The sequence below is a fragment of the Phyllobates terribilis genome, unplaced genomic scaffold (assembly GCF_046119375.1).
Source record: "Phyllobates terribilis strain yellow unplaced genomic scaffold, ASM4611937v1 Scaffold_8__6_contigs__length_399053987, whole genome shotgun sequence".
NCBI lineage: Eukaryota > Metazoa > Chordata > Amphibia > Anura > Dendrobatidae > Phyllobates > Phyllobates terribilis.
The window spans coordinates 298,446,704-298,472,562 of record NW_027362768.1 but is presented as its reverse complement, the minus strand read 5'-3'; the positions used below and the strand labels follow the sequence as shown (position 1 = coordinate 298,472,562).

The 25,859-nt window shown below is 41.9% G+C and overlaps 1 protein-coding gene across 1 annotated transcript in view; it reads right to left on the bottom strand.

Annotated features, from left to right (window-relative positions):
• Nucleotides 1–17,821: 17,821 nt before the first annotated feature.
• The window catches only part of EFCC1 (EF-hand and coiled-coil domain containing 1), a 100,141-nt gene continuing 92,103 nt past the window's right edge, over nucleotides 17,822–25,859 (bottom strand). The window contains exon 8 of the mRNA XM_073644477.1: nucleotides 17,822–19,789. Within this exon, the coding sequence (XP_073500578.1) occupies nucleotides 19,644–19,789 (146 nt within the window). The 3' untranslated portion in view covers nucleotides 17,822–19,643. The remainder of the gene's footprint in view (nucleotides 19,790–25,859) is intronic.

Genomic DNA, 25,859 nt, shown 5'->3' with positions numbered 1-25,859 from the left:
ATGTGCTGCTCAGTGTCAGAAAGCTTGGTCTCAGTCGCAGGTCATGGGTCTTACAACAGGATAATGACCCAAAATAGACAGCTAAAAACACCCAAGAATGGCTAAGAGAAAAATATTGGATTATTCTTATACTTATTTCATGAGTTTTTACTGTATACTTCTGCTGTTTATACTTTAGCAGCACATTTTCTCTCACTATTTGTGGATTTTGTGTATGTACTATTATCTTGCTTTAATAAATTTATCTTGATATTCAAACCGATCCCGCGGTTTTTCTTTGGACAGGAGTGTCCTTTGGTTCTTTTTTCTCTTTGAGTTTTACCTGAACCCATGAGTAATCTCTTGACACTGTGATAACTTGTTCTGAGCTTAATTGTTAATTATTATAGACCATAGGCCTCTGTCCTCTCTGTCCTTTTTTGGTTTAATATATATTCGGGCTAGTCTCCACTTTCAGTGGATTCGTTATAGGTTTTTCAGTTTGTGTGTTCGTGTTGTATTCACAGACTCTTCTACAGGTTACATGGACTTTAAGAAACGTGATAGAACCTGGGTTAATCAACTCGGGACCATTTTTGGTGAGAAGCAGAATACCGTAACTCATGAGACCCCTGATATTAAAGACTTGAAACTGAGAATTAAAGATTTAATCAAAAAGAGAATTAAGACCTGGTGGAATAAGGCCGCCCTTGAAAATTATCTAGCCAAAGGTATTATACCTAGAGGATTGCGTGTCCAATTATTCCCTACCCTTGAGATTGAGGACCCACTATTTACCCATAAATGGGAGGACACTTTAACTAAGTGCTCCAGTACATTGCTGGAACTACTGATAGGAATAGATAAACGGACCCTTGAAGTTTTGGAAAAAGAAATTGAAGACTTACGTACTAAAATTCAGAATACACTTTCTAATGATGAATATAAATTATTTGATCAATCTCTGGACATAGACTTATCTAAGTGGGAGTTGGAAATACAAAATATTAAGACTAAAAAGTACCAACGTGATTTGGCGGACTATCAGTCCAAACGTGTGTATCGTTGGCACCAGAAGCACCATAGATTTATGGTCCGCTCACAATCAGTCTCCAACTTCTCGACAACTTCAGAGGAAGAATGTGGAGATTATTTTTTAGAAAAACGACCGACATCAGTAGAGGACGTTACACCTCAAAATTCAAAGACACGTCTCAGAACTTTAAACTCCAAAGGGAGGAATCACCCCTACTTCTTCAGGGACAAGAAAATGAAGAAACCTTAAAGGTAATCAACCTCTCTAACAAAAATCTTTCTAAATCTCAGGTGGAAGTGCTCGCTAAAGGTCTTTCCTTTGCACCGGTGATGGGTTCTGATTATTTTACCTTAATCAAAGATCTGGAATTATTTGCCCGTAAACTCCTTTTTAAAAAACACTTTAGTCCGGATTTATCACCATTCACAACGGCCACTGAGCTTCGGGCACTTCGGGACTTAGAGTCATTGGAAGCCGAGAGTACTCCACAATGTGACCCTCCCTTTCCTCCTAATCTATATCCACGCTCTCAGACATTTCCATCTCTCTCCTCCTGCCCACCGGTGGAGATTTTTGTCGATATGGTAAGGGAGGACTTTGCTAAAATTAATAATAAATCAATTAAAGATAATCTTTCTAGATCGCATAGATTAGCCCTTAAAGAATTGATGAACATGAAGGATGTTGTTGTGAAAAGAGCTGATAAGGGAGGTAATGTGGTTGTCTGGCCGGTGGATTTATATGAGGCCGAAGTCTTCAAGCAATTGAATAGGAAGGACTGGTATAAGCGATTGGATTCTATCCCATTGCTTAAATTCAGGCAAGAACTGACTGAACTGATTGATGATGGCTTGGCGGTCTCTGTCATTCCGCCAAAAATCGGGGAAGCTCTACTACCAGAACATCCTATCATACCTACCTTCTACTTACTTCCCAAGGTTCACAAAGACCCCCTCTGCCCTCCTGGGAGACCTATTGTCTCCGGCATAGGGGGTCTTTGTGAACCAGCATGTCAGTTCATTGATTTTTACTTGAAAAAATGTGTCGAAACCCTCCCATCCTATGTCGGGGACACTTCTGACGTTTTGAGGAGACTGGATGGGGTGGTTTTGGAGGACGACATGTGGCTTGTTACCTGCGACGTGGAGTCTCTGTACACGTCGATATGCCATGGCCACGGGATCAATGCGACGCGGGTCTTTTTGAATATGTCTAATCTTGAGGCAGATCTCATTTCATTCATTCTGTCATTGTTACAATTTATCTTAACACATAATTTCTTTGTGTTCAAGGACCGCCCCTTCCTACAGCTCCAGGGCACGGCTATGGGGGCATCTTGTGCCCCCTCCTATGCCAATCTTTTCCTGGGGCTGTGGGAGAGGGATACGGTCCTGGACACACCCGGACATGAGCATGTGGTCTCGTGGTCTAGATATATCGACGATATTATTTTTATCTGGCAGGGACCCTCGTCGCAACTAGACTCTTTCTTGAATTTACTCAATATTAACGATCTTAATATCAAACTCACATGGAAATATAGCCGATGTCAGATTGACTTCTTGGATCTTCTCATCACTAAGTCCCCGGACGGGTCTATCAATACGGATATTCATAGGAAAAAAACATCCACCAACTCCCTTTTGCATTTCCAATCTTCTCACCCTCCAAAATTGAAAAAATCAATCCCCGTGGGGCAATTCTTAAGAGCCCGCCGTATATGCTCTGATCATAAGAGCTTCGACATGCAGGCTGACGATCTTTCTCGCAGATTCCTCAGCAGGGGATACAATTATCAGGATATCAGAAAAGGCTATAATCGTGCTAAAAACACTAACAGACAAACTCTATTAACAGGGAATTCAAAATTTCAAAAACGTTCCCCTTCTGACCAACCTCCGAGATTTATCACCACCTTTAATGCCAATTGGGACGGGATCCAAAGAATCCTGTCTAAACATTGGCCAATACTACGTTTGGATAAAGACCTACAATATCAGCTACCAAAACACCCATCTGTGACTTGGCGTAAGTCACGTACAATTGGTGATCTACTCTGTAACAGCCACTATGTTCCCCCCAAAAATCAATACCTGTTTGGCGGTTCGGGCCCTCCCTGGGGCTGCTTTCCTTGTGGAGACTGCTCGGCCTGTAAATACATAATCAGAACAAAAACATTTGGCAATGTAAATAATAAAAAAACTTTTAAAATTGTCCATCATATTACGTGTAATACCACAGCAGTGATATATCTTGCCAAATGCCCTTGTGGACGCATATACACGGGCATGACAACTAGAGCGCTAAAAACTAGGACACAAGAACATGTGCGGGACATAACCAATGCAGCTAACTGCCCTGATCCACATCTTTTAAAAACTATCCCTAGACACTTTTTTGAATACCACAACTGCAATCCAAAGGGTCTGACCGTCTGTGGGATTGATCGTGTGTACATGGGTATTAGAGGGGGGAATCTTAAGAAAAAGTTGCTCCAGAAAGAGACACGTTGGATGGTCATCTTGGACACGCTATCCCCTAATGGTCTTAATGAGACCATCAGTTTCAAGCCTTTTCTTTAAATTGTGATTTTAAATGTGGGCACTTTATATTCTTTGTGTTTTATTTCAGTTTTGTTTGCTGTTATTTATATTTTTTTATATTTTGTAGTTGTTAGGTATCTCTGTATTTCACCTCTGCCTGGTATCGGGCGGTGAGGATCGGCAACGCTACGTATTCCCCATTATGAGGTTGTGGATCGTCTGCATCGACCTGACGGAACTCTTGTACTACCTAAGCAGTAAATTGATCGGCTGATCATGGCACATCTCCCACGAATCTTTGTAAGGAAGATTTTCAAGACTATCAAGACTATGGCATCATATTGTTGTCTGTGCATCTTAATTATGTTTGTCTATATTGACCAATTATTATCCTTAGAATTGTGCTATCAGTCTTGATAGAAGATGGTTATTAGCATTATTATTATTATTATTATTATTATTTTGGTTAGAAATGGGGGGCGATTTCCTGGCCTTTATAGACTGATTTCTATACTGTGGTAGGTTATTCTTTCTATAAAACTATATTCACGGTATCTCAGAGGTGGCATACATGCGTATGGCACAGCTGGTCCCTGCCACACTCGCTCACCCTATAGCCCTTTTTCAATCATATATATCCTTTGTTAGCCCTTTAAAGGATACTATTGGGCCCTCTGTATGATACTTGTTGATAATTACTTGACCTGGTAGGGCCATTCCTAGGAAAGCGGTTTTACTCCCCCGCTGCCCTTAGGATATTGTGCCCATGTTAACTTTATATACCACCCCTCGGGGACCGTGTACTTTCACTATCTAATTATATAATCTGATCCCTCTAATTATCATAACGGCCGCTTTCCGATCACCTTTTCACTTTGATGGTGCAGACGCATCCCGCTCATGCGCTGTTCGCCCCCTGTGGCGTCGCCGGCTGCACGCGTTGCCGGGACGACGGGAGCGATGACAGCTTCCTCCCTCCCGTCTTCCCCCGGCGCGCGTCGGCCGGCCGCGCCTCTTAGGGGAGGAGCAACATGACGAGTGATGCGCCGATTCGCCAGCCGCCCGGACCCTGTGACATTTATAGTGCCCATTTTTAAATTTGTGTCACGCCTCCTGACGAAGCCGGAAGGAGAAACGCGCGTCGAGGCGCTTGTGTGGATCCCCTGCTCTCTCCCCACGACGCTGATATGTCCTCAGGTACAGTACGCATCTGATCTATTATATCATGCCGCATTACACCTGCGGCCTCTGTTAAATTTACTCTGATCTGCATCTATCTCATTAGTTACTGTTACTCCATAGGCGGTCATACATGTTTATGATGTGAGGGGGTGGATTTTTGTCTATCTTGACTTAGGGCAGGGAATTCCGTGGGTTTTCATGAGTTTTTACTGTATACTTCTGCTGTTTATACTTTAGCAGCACATTTTCTCTCACCATTTGTGGATTTTGTGTATGTACTATTATCTTGCTTTAATAAATTTATCTTGATATTCAAACCGATCCCGCGGTTTTTCTTTGGACAGGAGTGTCCTTTGGTTCTTTTTTCTCTTTGAGTTTTACCTGAACCCATGAGTAATCTCTTGACACTGTGATAACTTGTTCTGAGCTTAATTGTTAATTATTATAGACCATAGGCCTCTGTCCTCTCTGTCCTTTTTTGGTTTAATATATATTCGGGCTAGTCTCCACTTTCAGTGGATTCGTTATAGGTTTTTCTGTTATGTTCTGGGCCTGCTTTACTGTATCTGGCACAGGGTGTCTTGAATCTGTTCAGGGTACAATGAAATCTAAAGACTATCAAGGGATTCTAGAGAGAAATGTGCTGCTCAGTGTCAGAAAGCTTGGTCTCAGTCGCAGGTCATGGGTCTTACAACAGGATAATGACCCAAAATAGACAGCTAAAAACACCCAAGAATGGCTAAGAGAAAAATATTGGATTATTCTGAAGTGGCCTTCTATGAGACCTGACCTAAATCCTATTGAGCATCTTTGGAAAGAGCTGAAACATGCAGTCTGGAAAAGGCAACCTTCAAACACGAGATAACTGGAGCAGTTTGCTCATGAGGAGTGGGCCAAAATACCTGTCGAGAGGTGCAGAAGTCTCATTGACAGTTACAGAAATAGTTTGATTGCAGTGATTGCCTCAAAAGGTTGTTCAACAAAATATTAAGCTAAGAGTACCATTATTTCTGTCCAGGCCTATTTCATGAGTTTAATTTTTTTTAAATTCTGTGGAAGCAGGGTTGAAAAGCAATGTTTGAATTTCATTTGTACATTTTCATAGATTTTTAATTTATTATTACTTTTGTCAGATTCAAGTTATTTCTGTGACCATTGTGGGTTTTTCTTTCATTAAACGAGGGGTACCAACAATTTTGACCACGTGTGTAGGTAAAGGTAATATACCATACAACAAAATTCAATAGTGAGACCACAAGTAATTACCTAGGGCAAATTCCAGCCACTGCAGGGACTTCAACTTATTGTGCGTCCACCCCAATGTGCGTTTCGGCACGAGCCTTTCTCAAGGGGCCCCTGGCAATTCTGGTGTTCTCTTGCGAATGCCAATTGACTTGCACAATACTGGGCTGTGTGTATTGGTCCCAGTACAGGACATTGAATCCTCATGCCACCCTCATGAAGTCTATTTCTAACAGTTTGGTCATAAGCATGCACACCAGTAGCCCATTGGAGGTCATTTTATAAGATACTGGTAATGCTCCTTCTGTTCCTCCTCACATAAAGTAGATAATAGCCATGCTGCTGGGTTGATACCCCTATAGAGCCCTGCACAGCCCCTCTACACAGAAGACTTGCTAAAGTTCTTGATGGATACGTATACCACTGGGAGGCACAGATCTTGGTAGTTATACCATTGGAACGCACAGATCTTGGCAATTATACCGCTAGAAAATACAGATCTTAGCAGTTATACCACTGGGAGGCACAGATCTTAGCAGTTATACCACTGGAAGGCATAGATCTTGGTAGTTATATCACTGGGAGGCATAGATCTTAGCAGTTATACTACTGGGAGGCATAGATCTTCGCAGTTATACCACTGGGAGGCATAGATCTTGGTAGTTATACCACTGGGAGACACAGATCTTAGCAGTTATACTACTGGGAGGCATAGATCTTCGCAGTTATACCACTGGGAGGCATAGATCTTAGCAGTTATACTACTGGGAGGCATAGATCTTCACAGTTACACTACTGGGAGGCATAGATCTTCGCAGTTATACTACTGGGAGGCATAGATCTTAGCAGTTATACCACTGGGAGGCATAGATCTTCACAGTTATACTACTGGGAGGCATAGATCTTGGCAGTTATACTACTGGGATGCACTGATCTTAGCAGTTATACCACTGGGAGACCTAGATCTTGGCAGTTATACCATTGGGAGGCACAGTTACATAGAACAGCAAAATCTCTTCAACACAAGCAACAGGCGGATTTCACAAGCAACACACAGCCCAGAAGCATTGGATTTTCATTACACAGCACATCTTACAGTATATCACACTCAGAACAGTCTGCAATATCTTTTACAGGAACAGTCCACAATGTTGCTAAGTCCCCGGAGGCTATTCAAAGTATGTATTTCTCTCAAACATACCTGGCTGTTATCATACAGCCAATTCCTGATACATGCCACTATCAATGATTAACAATAGCATTTAAATGGTTAAACACCAGCGATTGATGACAGCTCCAGTCATTACTGTCACAGACAGGTAGGTGGATCACAGCCTGCATTTGCCCAGTATGGAGCAGGTTCAACTCCTGAGCATTCTTCATGCGTTCACACGCTGACAGTGATGTAGAATTACGCCAAGGGGCTCAAAGGGATTAAATGGGACATAATACCCTACATTACAATTTACGAAGTGTCAGCCCCCCCCATTCTTACTTGCTTCTTTCTATTTTGACCTTGCTGTCTAGGCTTATGAACAATTAAGTCATGACTAGCCATTTCTGCATTTCTTTACAAACTGTAGAACAAGCTTGCAGAACAGTTTTATTTCCATAACACTTGAGTTATTGACACTGCAAACACAAACACAATTTCCATAACATGTTAAAAGAAGATGACTATATATATATATATATATATATATATATATATATTTTGGAGTCACCCCCAAAATTAAAGTGGAAAAACACACTACAGGCTCATCTAACTTTGATGTAATGTCCTTAAAACAAGTCAAAATGAGGCTCAGTATTGTGTGTGGCCTCCACGTGCCTGTATGACCTCCCTACAACGCCTGGGCATGCTCCTGATGAGGTTGCGGATGGTCTCCTGTGCGATCTCCTCCCAGACCTGGACTAAAGCATCCGCCAACTCCTGGACAGTCTGTGGTGCAACGTGACATTGGTGTATGGAGCGAGACATGATGTCCCAGATGTGCTCAATCGGATTCAGGTCTGGGGAACGGGCGGGCCAGTCCATAGCTTCAATGCCTTCATCTTGCAGGAACTGCTGACACACTCCAGCCACATGAGGTCTGGCATTGTCCTGCATTAGGAGGAACCCAGGGCTAACCGCACCAGCATATGGTCTCACAAGGGGTCTGAGGATCTCATCTCAGTACCTAATGGCAGTCAGGCTACCTCTGGCGAGCACATGGAGGGCTGTGAAGCCCTCCAAAAAAATGCCACCCCACACCATTACTGACCCACTGCCAAACCGGTCATGCTGAAGGATGTTGCAGGCAGCAGATCACTCTCCACAGCATCTCCAGACTCTGTCACGTCTGTAACATGTACTCATTGTGAACCTGCTTTCATCTGTGAAGAGCACAGGGTGCCAATTTGTGGCCTGCTGGAGGTCATTTTGCAGGGCTCTGGCAGTGCTTCTCCTGTTCCTCCTTGCACAAAGGCGGAGGTAGCGGTCCTCCTGCTGGGCTGTTGCCCTCCTAAGGCCCCCTCCATGTCTCCTGGTGTACTGGCCTGTTTCCTGGTAGCGCCTCCAGCCTCTGGACACTACGCTTACAGACACAGCAAACCTTCTTGCCACAGCTCGCATTGATGTGCCATCCTGGATGAGCAGCACTACCTGAGCAACTTCTGTGGGTTGTAGAGTCCATCTCATGCTACCACGAGTGTGAAAGCACAACCAACATTCAAAAGTGACCAAAACATCAGCCAGAAAGCATTGGTACTGAGATGTGGTCTGTGGTCCCCACCTGCAGAACCACTCCATTATTGAGTGTGTCTTGATAATTGGCAATAATTTCCATCTATTGTCTATTCCATTTGCACAACAGAATGTGAAATTGATTGTCAATCAGTGTTGCTTCCTAAGTGGACAGTTTGATTTCACAAACGTTTGATTTACTTGGAGTTATATTCTGTTGCTTAAGTGTTCCCTTTATTTTTTTGAGCAGTGTATATATTATGTGTATTATATTATATATAATATATATATATTATATATATATATATAATGTGTATTATATATTATATATAATATATATATAATATATATTATATATATATTATATATAATATATATATATTATATATATATTATGTGTATTATACTGTATATTATTATTACTGTATGTATATATATATATATATATATATATATATATATATATACACAGTATATGTATATATACACAGCTGTACTCAAAAGTTGACATACCCCTGCAGAATTTTTGCTTTCTTGGCCTTGTTTCAGAGAATAAGGCACTATGAATGATAATAAAACAACTTTTTCTCCACTCATGGTTATTGGTTGGGTGAATCCATTTATTGTCAAACTACTGTGTTTTCTCTTTTTAAATCTTAATGACAACCAAAACATATCCATATGACTATGGTTGTCATCAAGATTTAAAAAGAGAAAACACAGTAGTTTGACAACAAATGGCTTCACCCAACCAATAACCATGAGTGGAGAAAAAGTTTTTGGTTATCATTCATGTTCTCTGAAACAAGGCCAAGAAAGCAAAAATTCTGCTGGGGTATGTAAACTTTTGAGCACAACTGTATATATATATACATATACAGTACAGACCAAAAGTTTGGACACACCTTCTCATTTAAAGATTTTTCTATATTTTCATGACTTTGAAAATTGTACATTCACACTGAAGGCATCAAAACTATGAATTAACACATGTGGAATTAGGCTGTGTGCCCACGATGCGTTTTTAATGCGTTTCCGCAGCGTTTTTGTAGCTGCGGAAACACATTTAAAAAAGGCATTAAAAACCCATGGTAGAAGGGCAGCAATGTTCCCCAATGATAATCCGCATGTGCTGTGCACATGCTGCAGAAATTTCCGCTGCGGATTATCATTGCGGAAAAAAACGCAGCACTACCAATTATTTTGCGGAAGTGCTGAGTCTTCGCCGCCATTGACTTGCATTAGACCGCATGGATTAAGCATCACTGTATATATAGATGCGCATTCCATGCGTTCTAATGTGCGGATGGTACCCGGGTGTAGATGAGAGGAGAGTCTCATCCACACCCAGGTACCATTAAAAAATCTGTAAAAAAAGAATAAAATAAAAAATAAATGTATACTTACCTTCTGTCGGCCCGCGCTGCGCTCCTACTTGCTTCCCGGCACTTTGCAATGATTTGAAGGACCTGCGCTGACGTCAGAGTCATGTGACGAGTCACGCGACGCTGACGTCGGCAGGTCTTTCAATTCACTGTTGCCGGCAAGGGAGAAAGGAGTGAGCGGGACACCGGGGGCCATCGGAGGGTAAGTATACATTTATTTTTTTATTTTTACCACTCTCTCGGGTCACACTATATAAATCCATGCTGTTTGCATGGATTTATATAGTGTGACCTAGTTGTCACAAGCACTTTCCAAGTGATGCTAATCGCTTGGAAAGCGCTTGTCAATCCGCATGCGGAAATGAACGCTCCATTTCCGCATGTCCCTGGCAGGAAAACGCATGTACAATCCGCATGCGTTTTTTTCTGCCAGGGAGATGCAGAAACGCTCAGGAAAAAATCCTGAGCATTTCTGCATCGTGGGCAAATAGCCTTATATACTTAACAAAAAAGTGTGAAACAACTGAAAATATGTCTTATATTCTAGGTTCTTCAGAGTAGCCACCTTTTGCTTTGATGACTGCTTTGCACACTCTTGGCATTCTCTTGATGAGCTTCAAGAGGTAGTCACCGGAAATGGTTTTCACTTCACAGGTGTGCCCTGTCAGGTTTAATAAGTGGGATTTCTTGCCTTATAAATGGGGTTGGCACCATCAGTTGTGTTGTGCAGAAGTCATATGGATACACAGCTGATAGTCCTACTGAATAGACTGTTAGCTGCTTTTTTCTTGCCATAATACAAATTCTAAGTAAAGAAAACGAGTGGCCATCATTACTTTAAGAAATGAAGGTCAGTAAGTCCGAAAAATTGGGCAAACTTTGAAAGTGTCCCCAAGTGCAGTTGCAAAAACCATCAAGCGCTACAAAGAAACTGGCTCACATGAGGACCGCCCCAGGAAAGGAAGACCAAGAGTCACCTCTGCTTCTGAGGATAAGTTTATTCGAGTCACCAGCCTCAGAAATTGCAGGTTAACAGTAGCTCAGATTAGAGACCAGGTCAATGCCACACAGAGTTCTAGCAGCAGACACATCTCTACAACAACTGTTAAAAGGAGACTTTGTGCAGCAGGCCTTCATGGTAAAATAGCTGCTAGGAAACCACTGCTATGGACAGGCAACAAGCAGAAGAGACTTGTTTGGGCTAAAGAACACAAGGAATGGACATTAGACCAGTGGAAATCTGTGCTTTGGTCTGTTGAGTCCAAATTTGAGATCTTTGGTTCCAACCACTGTGTCTTTGTGCGACGCAGAAAAGGTGAAGGGATGGACTCTACATGCCTGGTTCCCACCGTGAAGCATGGAGGAGGAGGTGTGATGGTGTGAGGGTGCTTTGATGGTGACACTGTTGGGGATTAATTCAAAATTGAAGGCATACTGAACCAGCATGGCTACCACAGCATCTTGCAGCGGCATGCTATTCCATCCGGTTTGCGTTTAGTTGGACCATCATTTATTTTTCAACAGGACAATGACCCCAAACACACCTCCAGGCTGTGTAAGGGCTATTTGACCAAGGAGAGTTATGGGGTGCTACGCCAGATGACCTGGCCTCCACAGTCACCAGACCTGAACCCAATCGAGATGGTTTGAGGTGAGCTGGACCGCAGAGTGAAGGCAAAAGGGCCAACAAGTGCTAAGCATCTCTGGGAACTCCTTCAAGATTGCTGGAAGACCATTTCCAGTGACTACTTCTTGAAGCTCATCAAGAGAATGCCAAGAGTGTGCAAAACAGTCATCAAAGCAAAAGGTGGCTACTTTGAAGAACCTAGAATATAAGACATATTTTCAGTTGTTTCACACTTTTTAGTTAAGTATATAATTCCACATGTGTTAATTCATAGTTGTGATGCCTTTAGTGTGAATGTACAATTTTCATAGTTATGAAAATACAGAAAAATCTTTAAATGAGAAGGTGTGTCCAAACTTTTGGTCTGTACTGTATATATACATACATATATATATACTGAACAAAAATAAAACAACAATTTTGTGTTTGCTCCCTTTGATCATGAGCTGCACTTACAGATCTAAGATTTTTAGACACAAAAGGCTTTTTTCTCTCAAATATAGTTCACAAATTTGTCTAAATCCGTGTTAGCGGGCACTTCTCCTTTGCCAAGATAATCTGTCCACCTCACAGGTGTGGCACATCAAGGAGCTAATTATTAGCATGATTATTGCACAGGTGTGTCTTAGGCTGGACACATGACCACAATAAAAAGTCACTCTAAAATGTGCAGTTTTACAGTACTGAGGGTATCCGGGGGAGGGTGAAGGTGGGTACAGGGCCAGTTTGCTGTCGGCTGGAACTGAGTTCTCTTTGCCCTGAAACCCCTCATCTAAACAAGAATTTGAGTGGAGTGTGCTGTGTGGTGGAGTTTGTTCTTTACTCACTTTTACTTTGGGAGCCCTTGTTACCTCCCCATCCATGGGACCGGATCCAGCTAAAAACAAGACAGGAGACCTTAGGTCAGGGTTAACATGTTCAGCTTTACTGTGCAATTTGGTTACATACAGCTGCAGCATACAGATTAAGACAGAGTCTCTTTTTTGTGATGATGTTCCCTTGGTTCTGTGTCCTAAATGTCCTTGTCCCCGTCCTTTCCTGAGACCTGGCTGACATCTTCTTCATCAGGAGACAGAGGTCTGCTTTGCAGTACCTTTTTCGGACCTCAGGCCCAAGACTGTCCCGGCGTCCAGATGGAGCTCAAGATGTTCTCATTCTATTAGGAAACTTGCACTGGTAGAACACTTTCATCACTGCTGCAACTACTTTCTAGAACCTGTCTTCCTGTGATGTTTAGCTTTCTTTCTCTCCACTCCACTCTCCTTCACTGAACTTGAACTGACGGGAGTCCTAGACTCTACTACTCCTAACCCGGAAAAAAACTTTTCTATAAAACTCCTCCAACTCCTCCCAAACTGTGGGCTAATCCCAATTCTTAACTACCTAGTTTCCTGCTTAGTGCAGACTGTAACCCTATCTGCTGTATGGTTTCCCTAGTGGACAGACCTCCCGCATTCCCAGGGACGGCCTTAAGGCAAAGCCTAGAGGAGAACCGAAGTACAACACCAGCTATAGGAATAAAATATAACATTACTTTTATCACACATATAAATAGAACATATTATCACATCACACTAAATATATACAACCCTTCTGTTGCTACGACGTCTTCATTTTTATCTTCTCTCTGCCACCCCCCTACATGGGGTCAGAAAACCAGTCATTATCTGGTGTGACCACTATTTGCCTCACACAGTGCAACACATCTCTTTCGCATAGAGTTGATCAGGTTGTTGATTGTGGTCTGTGAAATGTTGGTCCACTCCTCTTCAATGGCTGTGCGAAGTTGCTGGATATTGGCAGGAACTTGAACATGCTGTCATATCTGCTGATCCAGGGCATCCCAAACATGCTCAGTGGGTGACACGTCCGGTGAGTATGCTCGCCAAGCAAGAACTGAGATGTTTTCAGCTTCCAGGAATTGTGTACAGATCCTTGCATCATGGGGACGTGCATTATCATGCTGCAACAAGGTGATGGTTGTGAATGATTGGCACAACAATGGGTCTCAGGATCTCTCTCTGTGCATTCAAAATGGCATCAAACCTGTGTTCGCTGGCTATAACATATGCCTGCCCATACTATAACCCCACTGCAACCATGGGCCACTCGATTCACAACGTTGACATTAGCAAACCGCTCACCCACACGAAAACATATACACAGTCTGCTATCTGCCCTGTACAGTGAAAACCGGTATTCATCCGTGAAGAGAACCCCTGTCATGCATCAGGATTCGATCTGGCAGTCCTGTGCTTTTCTGTCAGCTTCTCTGTCTGCTGAGCCACAAGAGATCCTGTTGCCGTCTGGGTGCTGATTACCTTTTGCCTTTTGTCGACTCCTTTCTTACAGCAGGTGTTCTCCATTTGCTATCTAGCCTAGCCTATCATACTGCAGGTTCTTCTATTTAAACTTCACTCCTGCATCTGTTCTCTGCTGGTGATAGAGTTTCATTTAGATGAAAACTACGAGCATGCAGATGAGCTTGCCTGAGATGGTGTCTGACAGTTTGTGCAGAAATTCTTTGGTTATGCAAACCGATGGTTGAAGCAGCTGTCCGAGTGGCTGGTGTTAGACAATTTTGGAGGTGAAGATGCTGGATGTTGAAGTCCTACACTGGTGTGGATACACATGGTCTGCGGTTGTGAGGCTGGTTGGATGTACTGCAAATTATCTGAAACACCTTTGGTGACGGCTTATGGTAGAGAAATGAACATTTAATTCACGGGCAACAGCTTTGGTGGACATTCCTGTAGTTAGCATGCCAATTGCACACTCCCTCAAAACTTACAACATCTGTGGCATTGTGCTGTGTGATAAAACTGCACATTTTAGAGTGGTCTTTTATTGTGGCCAGCCTAAGGCACACCTGTGCAATAATCATGCTGTATAATCAGCATCTGGATATGCCACACCTGTGAGGTGGATGGATTATCTCGGCAAAAGAGAAGTGCTAACACAGATTTAGACAAATTTGTGAACAATATTTGAGAGAAAAAGGCCTTTTGTGTAAATATAAAAGGTCTTAGATCTTTGAGTTCAGCTCATGAAAATTGGAAGCAAAAATTGTTGCATTTATATTTTTGCTCAGAGTATATATACATTTTCTCCCAAGTAGTACTCTTAATTGACATGAATGGAGATATTACTGTAACATCTCTGGCGGCGTGCTAGCATGGCTTACCACCTCTCACCATGCAAGACCGCTATCTTACCTATCAGGCCAGGCTGCACACTTTGCTCCAGTACCTGCTGTTTGTATGTCTCTTGTCTGCTGGCTTAGGGCTGCGGCGCTGTTACTTCTTGATTCTTAAAGCTACAGTGTGCGCAGTCCTAATGCGTCCCCAGCCTATTGCTGTGAGTCACTGGATACTTAAACCCCCTCCACCCAGTAGGAGGGGCCTGAGCAACACTTTCCATCTGTGTGTTTCTTGCAACTTAGTTGACAGGTCCTGTCCTGTATCTAGTCTGTTTCTGCCACCCTGGGGGCTGTATACCCAGGCCTGTTACCTGTACTTGTGACTTTAGTCAGTTTCCGCCACCCTGGGGGCTGAGTTCCCAGGCTCGTTCCTGTATCTTGTTCCTGGTTCAGATCCTGTCTGAACAGTGTCCTAGTCCATTACCTGTTTGTCTCTATGTCTGTACCTTCCCCTTTTCCTGCAGTATCTGAACCTGCACCTAACTCGAACTCGTTGTCTCTGTATTTCTGTTTGTGAGTTTTGTGTCCACTCGCTACTTCATTGCAAGTACCTTGTGTGTATCTGGTTCTGCTCCTTCTGTTTCTCTGCCTCCGTATCAAACTCCTGTGTTGCAGCTATCTTTTTGTGTTTTCCAGTCTGTTCCATGTGAACAGAGCCCTGTCCTGTCTACCGCATCTGCATCTGAGGTAACACACTACCTCATTACCCCTGACGAAGCTGCTGGTGAGCGCAACACGCGTTGGGTCCATTCACTTTGTAGGTAACTATATGCATTAATCCTTAATATAATGCTTTAATTTGCCAAGGCCACGTTTTTTTACTGAATATTGATTGTTTATTAATATATTGATCCAGTGGTCAGTGACCTTAGATATTGTTTTCTATATTGGATTCAATTAATAGATGTTTTTTCACAGTGCCTACAAAGTTTAGAGGTTCTCTGTATTTTTGGGTTATTTTCCCATACCTCTTGTATTTGTATATTTTCTACACAAGTTATGTGTTTTAAGTGTTTTTAAAAAAAAATTGTTTGTTTGTGTGGTACTGATGTATTATTATTAAAAAATTTTTTTGATATCTTGCAATATATCTGGAAGTGCATGGTCTTTTGTTTGCCCTACGCCCTTTTCTCTTCTTTATACTAATTGATTCCTAACGTGGGTTTACTATAGTACCCCTTTGTGCATTTTTTCAGTTTATCATTGAGCGGTGCCCGCTAAATGTGTTGTGTAGGCCCTTAGAATAAAGTAATAAACAAATCCAGGGCCTTAGGACATAGCCACCAAATATGGTATATAGCTCCCAGTGCTGGACAACCTTGAAATACTGAGAGGAGTAGTGAGGGATGGTCCTGGCTACTCTAGCTGGGATCATATACCATCTCATGAAAGCTTTGTATCTAGTTTCTAGCATTAGGGTGTTTTGGAGATTCTAGAAGTTGAGGACCATACAGACGACCATTCTTTTTCTGATAAAGCAGCATCTACAGTAGGTCAGACTCCCAGCGGGTGGGGTACGTAAAGTATCTTCTAAGAAAGAAAGAAAACACAGAAATAGGAGGCAGATAAGGTGACATTAACAGGTCCATGAACATAACTAATGTGAACTGGGTCTAAGGGTGCGTTCCTACGTTCAGAATTCACTGCGATTTTGATCCGTATTTATGCAGCGTCAAAACTGCAGAGGCCAGATATTACAGTATAGTGGATGGGATTTCTAGAAATCCCATGTCCACTGTGCGTCTACGTGCACCTGCGGATCACCCGTGGACACTGACATGCGAGGCATCTTTCAGATCTACATGTGGATTTTCCCCATAGACTAACATCAATGAGGAAAATCCGCATGTGAAAAAAAAAGGTGTGTCCACTCATTTGCATAATGAGGGCAGAAGTGGTGCTGATGTTCTGCAGTGTCGGGGAAACAGCGGGTCCTGATCATTGGAAAGTACCTTTAGGCCATGGCCCCATTATCAGTATTTGGTCAGTATTTTTTCTCAGGAGTGGGAGCCAAAACCAGGAGTGGGTGGTGAATGCAGAATTGGTGACTTGTTTCTATTTTACCTTTACTCTGATTGTTCCTCACCTGGTTTTGTCTCCACTGCTGAGACAAAATACTGACCGAATACTGACAAAATACTGATAGTGGGGTCGTGGGACAAAATTTGACTCGGGGTTGTGCCATTTTCGCTGTCATGTGAATTTATATGGTCATTTCATATAAATAGCTTCCTATAGGCAGGTATCTTAACCGTCGGACCTGGGTCCTGCTCTGCTCCCATCCATATTGAGGTCGGCTGGCACATGGTGAGGTTCAGTACTAGAGATAGGAATGTCCAGATTGGGGTAACCTTGTCGCGGTTGGATGGATTTTTACGCCTTTTTGATCAAATTAGTAACTACATAAGTACTCCAGGTTACTCACATGTACTATTACTATTTGTTTACTTAGTACAGGGTATTTGCTCATTTTGTTTTTATCTTAGGTTTCGTCTGTTTAATGGCCACAGTGTGAACATGCGCCTACACTTTGCACACATACCAACATATGTTCCGGCTCATTTCTTTGGTTTTGATAAAGTTGTGAACGTATTATAGCCCACCCCAACAAAAAATGTGCTTTATCATAAAATGATTTATGCCGTATATAATTATAACTACTTGTCCAAAAAACAAGATCATTTATTGAATACAACAGATATTATTAATTCCGCTGAAATATATGCATATTTTATTTACTGGCACAGTGGGGAGGCTCTGCAAAAATAGACCTGCATAGAATGAGAATATGATTATAAGTGCCAAGCTTCAAGATGATCAAATACTTTTAAGACATATTTCATAAAAAGAAAGCACATTTCTATTGAAATACCTTCAGGGGTAAAAAAAAGATGAAAAAAATATTCTTTATTAACCTTTTTTATTAAAATATCAAGTTCTATGGAATCTAATCTACATATAAACCCTAATGTAATGATCTGTCAGATATAAATACATTTCTACATGTCACCAATTTGCACAGATTATCTGCTGTACCCTGGGAATGTCGTTGGATTGTTTAGCTAAAGTTTTACTTAATGGAAAAACAGAGTAACATCTATATTAATGTTCAGATCCATGGTGCCTTATAGGAGGCATGTTGTTTTTTTTAACTTAAATGCATGTAATTTGGGTTTAAAGGGAATCTGTCAGCAGGTTTTTGCTATGTAATCTGAAGACAGCAGGAGATAGAGGCTGAAACACAGAATTCGGGGATGTGTCACTTGTCAAAGTGCAAGCTGTAGTTTACAAACTGTCACTAAGAGATTAACATTGCCGGACTGTGATGAGCAGCTCACTGTCTAGTGGGCGGGGTTAGCTGTGGTGTGGGCGGGGTTAGCTGTGGTGTGGGCGGGGTTAGCTTTCTCAGCTCTGCTTCATTCTAAATCTAAAAGCTCTGATTGTGTCAGAATGACTGCACCCAATAATCTAAGTGATACATTGTTGGATTCAGCTTCTCTTTGCCTACATCATGCTGCTCTCTAATGAGGTAGCAAAGACCCGCTGACAGATTCCCTTTAAAATTATTTTTGCAAACAGGTTTTCTTTAAAAATTTAGCACCATTTGTCTTTTGCCAGCTATTTATTTTGCTGCACATTGATGGCTGAGCTCATTCTAACTCTTTAATCTTTTTTTTTTACCTATTTTCAGCTGATTTATAACCACAGCAATCAAAACTATGTCCCTATGACATGTCAAAAGTTATTATTTTTTTTAATTATAAGTATCCCTTTTAGAATATGGACACCTTTTGAAGACAATTTTATTTTTACGTCAATGTATGTATTTGGGTTAAATTATGTTTTGGAATTTGGTTTGATTCAAAATGTAGTACAGTTTGGCATTTACAGACTATTTATTTCCCTGAGCATTGATGGCTGCAGAATGATTTTTCTGAGAATCTATCAGTGAGGGATGCTACGCGGATGTAGAAAATGGACAATATGGATGAAAATTTTTTTTTTTCTGGATAAAAAACGGACAATTTTGAATTTGCCTATCTGATCCTGGCCTAACTCAGACATTTACCCTTTTATATATACAGTATATACAATGGTACAAGTAGATGAGAAATGATCACAGAGGAGAAACAAATACAGTTTGGTAGCTTATAGTGATATGTAACGTCATCACTTCATTGCTTCATCAGCCTTGTCCCTTACAGAGCCATTTGTGAGATTTATTGATCTTTTCATCATGCATCATACATCATCACTAGTCCTAGTCCTGGGTTGTGTAAACTGTTGAACCATAAGTTTATTAGCTCTGCCGTCCATTACAGCCGTGCGCTCCTCGTCTGGGGACATCTGTCATTTTTATTGCTGTATTTTCATTTTAATTTTAGAATATATTCCAATTTTCTGTCACTCTGTCACCGGCAGCGTTGACTGATGAACTCTTCTCAGACATATGGAGCATCTGCAGGTATAGCAGAATAAATATTTTTTTATTTGTGTTAGCCAATGAAAATAGTTCACGCGCTCATTTCCTTCCCTGAAATGCTTCGCCCGGGCACTGTGCGATTCACATATTGGAGCTTGAGCGAGATGGATTAGTGTTGGTTTCTCCTTGTCAACCAATCCTATTGCCCTGATGAAACTCACAGTCTCTGTCGGTGCGTCTACGCCAGTGACGCCTTCACCCAAGAAGCACTGTCATGAATGACCCATAGATGGTGCTGTTGTTTAGCAAGATAGGACTATGGAGCCAGACAGCGACTGCCCACTCTCTTCTGCTTCGTCTTCTTCTTCACTGTGTTGGTGATGAAGTAATTCACAGACAGATAATTCATGGTATAAAGTGTCCAAAACATCAAAGATGTGTTCTTTTCCTAAAAAAAAACCAAAAAAACATTAAAAGATTATATTAGTGACTGTAAAATTAAGTCCATTCTGATATATAATCATTACCTGGCGAAAATAATTCAAGAAAATTTACCACTACTATTTTGGTTGTCTACCTTTGGGGGACAAAATTATATATATAGATATCTACATGTATATATATATAGATATGTATATATATATATATGTATCTATATATACTGTATATACATATATATATACAGTGCTGGCTAAAAGTATTGACACCCCTGCAATTCTGTCAGACAATACTCAGTTTCTTCCTGAAAATGATTGCAATCACAAATTCCTTGGTATTATTCTCTTCATTTAATTTGCTTGCAAGGAAAAAACACAAAAGAGAATGAAGCAAAAATCAAATCATTGATCATTTCACACAAAACTCCAAAAAAGGACTGGACAAAAGTATTGGCACCCTCAGCCTAATACTTGGTTGCACAACCTTTAGCCAAAATAACTGCGAACAACCGCTTCCGGTAACCATCAATGAGTTTCTTACAATGCTCTGCTGGAATTGTAGACCATTCTTCTTTGGGAAACTGCTCCAGGTCCCTGATATTTGAAGGGTGCCTTCTCCAAACTGCCATTTTGAGATCTCTCCACAGGTGTTCTATGGCATTCAGGTCTGGACTCATTGCTGGCCACCTTAGAAGTCTCCAGTGCTTTCTCTCAAACCATTTTATAGTGCTTTTGGAAGTGTGTTTTGGGTCATTGTCCTGCTGGAAGACCCATGACCTCTGAGGGAGACCCAGCTTTCTCACACTGGGCCCTACATTATGCTGCAAAATTTGTTGGTAGTCTTCAGACTTCATAATGCCATGCACACGGTCAAGCAGTCCAGTGCCAGAGGCAGCAAAGCAACCCCAAAACATCAGGGAACCTCCGCCATGTTTGACTGTAGGGACCGTGTTCTTTTCTTTGAATGCCTCTTTTTTTTTTCCTGTACACTCTATGTTGATGCTTTTTCCCAAAAAGCTCTACTTTTGTCTCATCTGACCAGAGAACATTCTTCCAAAACGTTTTAGGCTTTCTCAGGTAAGTTTTGGCAAACTCCAGCCTGGCTTTTTTATGTCTCGGGGTAAGAAGTGGGGTCTTCCTGGGTATCCTACCATACAGTCCCTTTTCATTCACACGCCGACGGATAGTACGGGTTGACACTGTTGTACCCTCGGACTGCAGGGCAGCTTGAACTTGTTTGGATGTTAGTCGAGGTTCTTTATCCACCATCCGCACAATCTTGTGTTGAAATCTCTCATCAATTTTTCTTTTCCGTCCACATCTAGGGAGGTAAGCCACAGTGCCATGGGCTTTAACCCCTTAAGCCCCGCGGGTGGTTTGCACGTTAATGACCGGGCCAATTTTTACAATTCTGACCACTGTCACTTTATGAGGTAATTACTCTGGAACGCTTCAACGGATCCCCCTGATTCTGAGATTGTTTTTTCGTGACATATTGTACTTCATGATTGTGGAAAAATTTCTTCGATATCACTTGCGTTTATTTGTGAAAAAAATGGAAATTTGGCGAAAATTTTGAAAATTTTGCAATTTTCAAAATTTTAATTTTTAAGCCCTGAAATCAGAGCGATATGTCACACAAAAGAGTTAATAAATAACATTTCCCACATGTCTACTTTACATCAGCACAATTTTAGAACCAAAATTTTTTTTTTTAGGGAGCTATAAGGGTTAAAAGTTGACCAGCGATTTCTCATTTTTCCAACAAAATTTATAAAACCATTTTTTTAGGGACCACATCACATTTGAAGTCACTTGGAGAGGTCTTTATGACAGAAAACACCCAAAAGTGACACCATTCTAAAAACTGCACCCCTCAAGGTGCTCAAAACCACATTCAAGAACTTTATTAACCCTTCATGTGCTTCACAGGAATTTTTTGAATGTGGAAGAAAAAAATGAACATTTAACTTTTTTCACAAAAATGTTACTTTAGACCCAATTTTTTTTATTTTCACAGATGTAACAAGAAAAAATGGACCCCAAAATTTGTTGTGCAATTTCCCCTGGGCACGCAGATACCCAATATTTGGGGAAGAAACACTGTTTGGGCGCACGGCAGGGCTCGGAAGGGAAGGAGCGCCATTTGACTTTTTGATTGTAAAATTTGCTTGAATACTTAGCGGACGCCATGTTGTGTTTGGAGAGCCCCTGTGTGCCCAAACTTTGGAGCTCCCCCACAAGTGACCCCATTTTGGAAACTAGACCCCCCAAGGCACCTTTATAGATGCATAGTGAGCACTTGGAACCCCCAGGTGCTTCACAAATTGATTCGTAAAAATGAAAAAGTGAAAAAAAAAAACACTTTTTCATTATTACGAATCAATTTGTGAAGCACCTAGGGGTTCCAAGTGCTCACTATGCATCTAGATAGGTGCCTTGGGGGGTCTAGTTTCCAAAATGGGGTCACTTGTGGGGGAGCTCCAATGTTTGGGCACACAGGGACTCTCTAAATACAACATGGTATCCGCAAACAAATTGAATGGAAAATCGGCTCAAATTGTTAGCGGACACCACATTGCGTTTGGAGAGCCCCTCTGTGCCCAAACTTTGGAGCTCCCCCACAAGTGACCCCATTTTGGAAACTAGACCCCCCAAGGCACCTTTCTAGATGCATAGTGAGCACTTGGAACCCCCAGGTGCTTCACAAATTGATTCGTAAAAATGAAAAAGTGAAAAAAAAAAAAACACTTTTTCATTTTTACGAATCAATTTGTGAAGCACCTAGGGGTTCCAAGTGCTCACTATGCATCTAGATAGGTGCCTTGGGGGGTCTAGTTTCCAAAATGGGGTCACTTGTGGGGGAGCTCCAATGTTTGGGTACACAGGCACTCTCTAAATGCAACATGGTATCCGCTAACAAATTGAATGGAAAATCGGCTCAAATTGTTAGCGGACACCACATTGCGTTTGGAGAGCCCCTCTGTGCCCAAACTTTGGAGCTCCCCCACAAGTGACCCCATTTTGGAAACTAGACCCCCCAAGGCACCTTTCTAGATGCATAGTGAGCACTTGGAACCCCCAGGTGCTTCACAAATTGATTCGTAATAATGAAAAAGTGAAAAAAAAAACACTTTTTCATTTTTACGAATCAATTTGTGAAGCACCTAGGGGTTCCAAGTGCTCACTATGCATCTAGATAGGTGCCTTGGGGGGTCTAGTTTCCAAAATGGGGTCACTTGTGGGGGAGCTCCAATGTTTGGGCACACAGGGACTCTCTAAATGCAACATGGTATCCGCTAACAAATTGAATGGAAAATCGGCTCAAATTGTTAGCGGACACCACATTGCGTTTGGAGAGCCCCTCTGTGCCCAAACTTTGGAGCTCCCCCACAAGTGACCCCATTTTGGAAACTAGACCCCCCAAGGCACCTTTCTAGATGCATAGTGAGCACTTGGAACCCCCAGGTGCTTCACAAATTGATTCGTAATAATGAAAAAGTGAAAAAAAAAACACTTTTTCATTTTTATGAATCAATTTGTGAAGCACCTGGGGTTCCAAGTGCTCACTATGCATCTAGATAGGTGCCTTGGGGGATCTAGTTTCCAAAATGGGGTCACTTGTGGGGGAGCTCCAATGTTTGGGCACACAGGGACTCTCCATATGCAACATGATATCCGCTAACAAATTGAGCCGACAATTTGTTAGCGGATATCATGTTGCATTTGGAGAGTCCCTGTGTGCCCAAACATTGGAGCTCCCCCACAAGTGACCCCATTTTGGAAACTAGACCCCCCAAGGCACCTATCTAGATTCATAGTGAGCACTTGGAACCCCAGGTGCTTCACAAATTGATTCATAAAAATGAAAAAGTGGTTTTTTTTTCACTTTTTCATTATTACGAATCAATTTGTGAAGCACCTGGGGGTTCCAAGTGCTCACTATGCATCTAGATAGGTGCCTTGGGGGGTCTAGTTTCCAAAATGGGGTCACTTGTGGGGGAGCTCCAATGTTTGGGCACACAGGGGCTCTCCAAACGCAACATGGCGTCCGCTAACAATTTAAGCCGATTTTCCATTCAATTTGTTAGCGGACACCATGTCGCGTTTGGAGAGCCCGTGATGTGTCTAAACAGTGGAGCTCCCCCACAAGTGTCCCCATTTTGGAAACTATACCCCTCAAGGATTTTATTAAGGTGTATAGTGAACATTTTGAACCCAGAGGTACGGCACAGAATTTGTTTACATTAGGTCATCATATTGAATAAGTTGTCATTATTCTTGAGCGCAAGTGCTCGCTACTTGAGTTTGCATCGGGTACTCAGGTATGCACCATGTACAGCGTGTGCTCGAGTGACATGCTCGAGTCCCTGCTCCGCATGTTTCACGGTTATTAGACACCCAAAAAAAAACATGCGGGGATCGCTCGTGCATGGCAGGCAATCCCCGTAAAGTTTTTTGGCCGCTAAGCATATGGGGCAGAGACTCGAGCATGTCACTCAAATACCCACGATACTCAATGCATACCAGATCACCCGATGCAAACTCAAGTAGCCAGCGCTTGCTCTCAACACTAGTCGCCATATCGTCATCTTTTTTTCTTACTTTTGAAAAAAATCCCAACCCCAGCCCTAACCCTAGCACAACCCTAGCCCTAGCACAACCCTAGCCCCAGCACAACCCTAGCCCCAGCACAACCCTAGCCCCAGCACAACCCTAGCCCCAAACCCAGCCCTAACCCTAGCCCAATCCTAACCCAAGAGTTTATTTTTGACGCCGTTCCTTGTGCGGTATAAGTGATTAGACGACTTTATTCTTCGGGTCGGTGTGATTACAGCAATGCCAGAATCATATGGGGTTTTTATGACTGACAGCTGTCACACACTAAAAGACGCATTTTTTGTAAAATCTAGTTTTTGCATTGCCATATTTTGAGAGCTATAATTTTTCCAGATTTTGGCAGACAGTCATGTGACGGCTCATTTTTTGCGGGATGACTTGACGTTGTTATTGGTGCCATTTTCAGGCACGTGACATTTTTTGATCGCTTTCTATTCCGATTTTTGGGAGGCAGAATAAACAATAACCAACAATTCAGGAATTGTTTTTTTTTTGTTTTTTCTATTCTGTTCCGCGTGTGGTAAAATTGATGAGGTAGCTTTATTCTTCGGGTCAGTACGTTTACAGCGGTACCACATTTGTATCATTTTTCTATGTTTTGGCGCTTATACACAATAAAAGCTATTTTATAGAAAAAAATATTTTTTAGCATCGCTTTATTCTGAGAGCTATAACTTTTTTATTTTTCGGCTGATGGAGCTGTATGGTGGCTTGTTTTTTGCGGGACGAGATGACATTTTCAGCGGTATCATTTTTATTTATATGCGTCTTTTTGATCGCGTGTTATTCCACTTTTTGTTTGGCGGTATGGTGATAAAGCATTGTTTATTGCTTCGTTTTTTTTTGTTTTTTTTTTACCGTGTTCACTGAAGGGGTTAACTAGTGGGACAGTTTTATAGGTCAGGTTGTTCCGGACGCGGCGATACCAAATATGTGTACTTTTATTGTTTTTTTTTTATTTTTTTTATAATAATATTTATTGATGGGTACATTATATTTTTATTTTTGGTGTATTATTTTTTTATAATATTTTTGCACATTTTTTTTTTTTTTTTTTTTTCCACTTTCACACAGTTTATACACTTTATTACTTTGTCCCACTCTGGGACTTTCACTTTTTTTTTCTGATCGCCTGCATGGCACAGGAATGGAGCACCATCCCTATGCCATGAAGGCTGTCAGAAGTGCACAGTGTGAAGATTGCTTGGAGATGCACTGCGCATGTCCAAGCAATCTTCCTGCTCTCTGGTGACCCGGATGTTGTCATGACGACATCGGGTCGTCATGGCAACACCCGGGAAGCCTTTGCAGACTGCGCTGGAAGCCGGAAGAGGAGGTGAGTATCGCCGATCACCTCCCCTTGCCCCCGCAATGCCGCGATCGACTTCGATTGACTTCGATGGGCAGCATCGCGGGGGTTAATGTGCTGGGAGCGGTGCAGGACCGCTCCCTGCACATAGT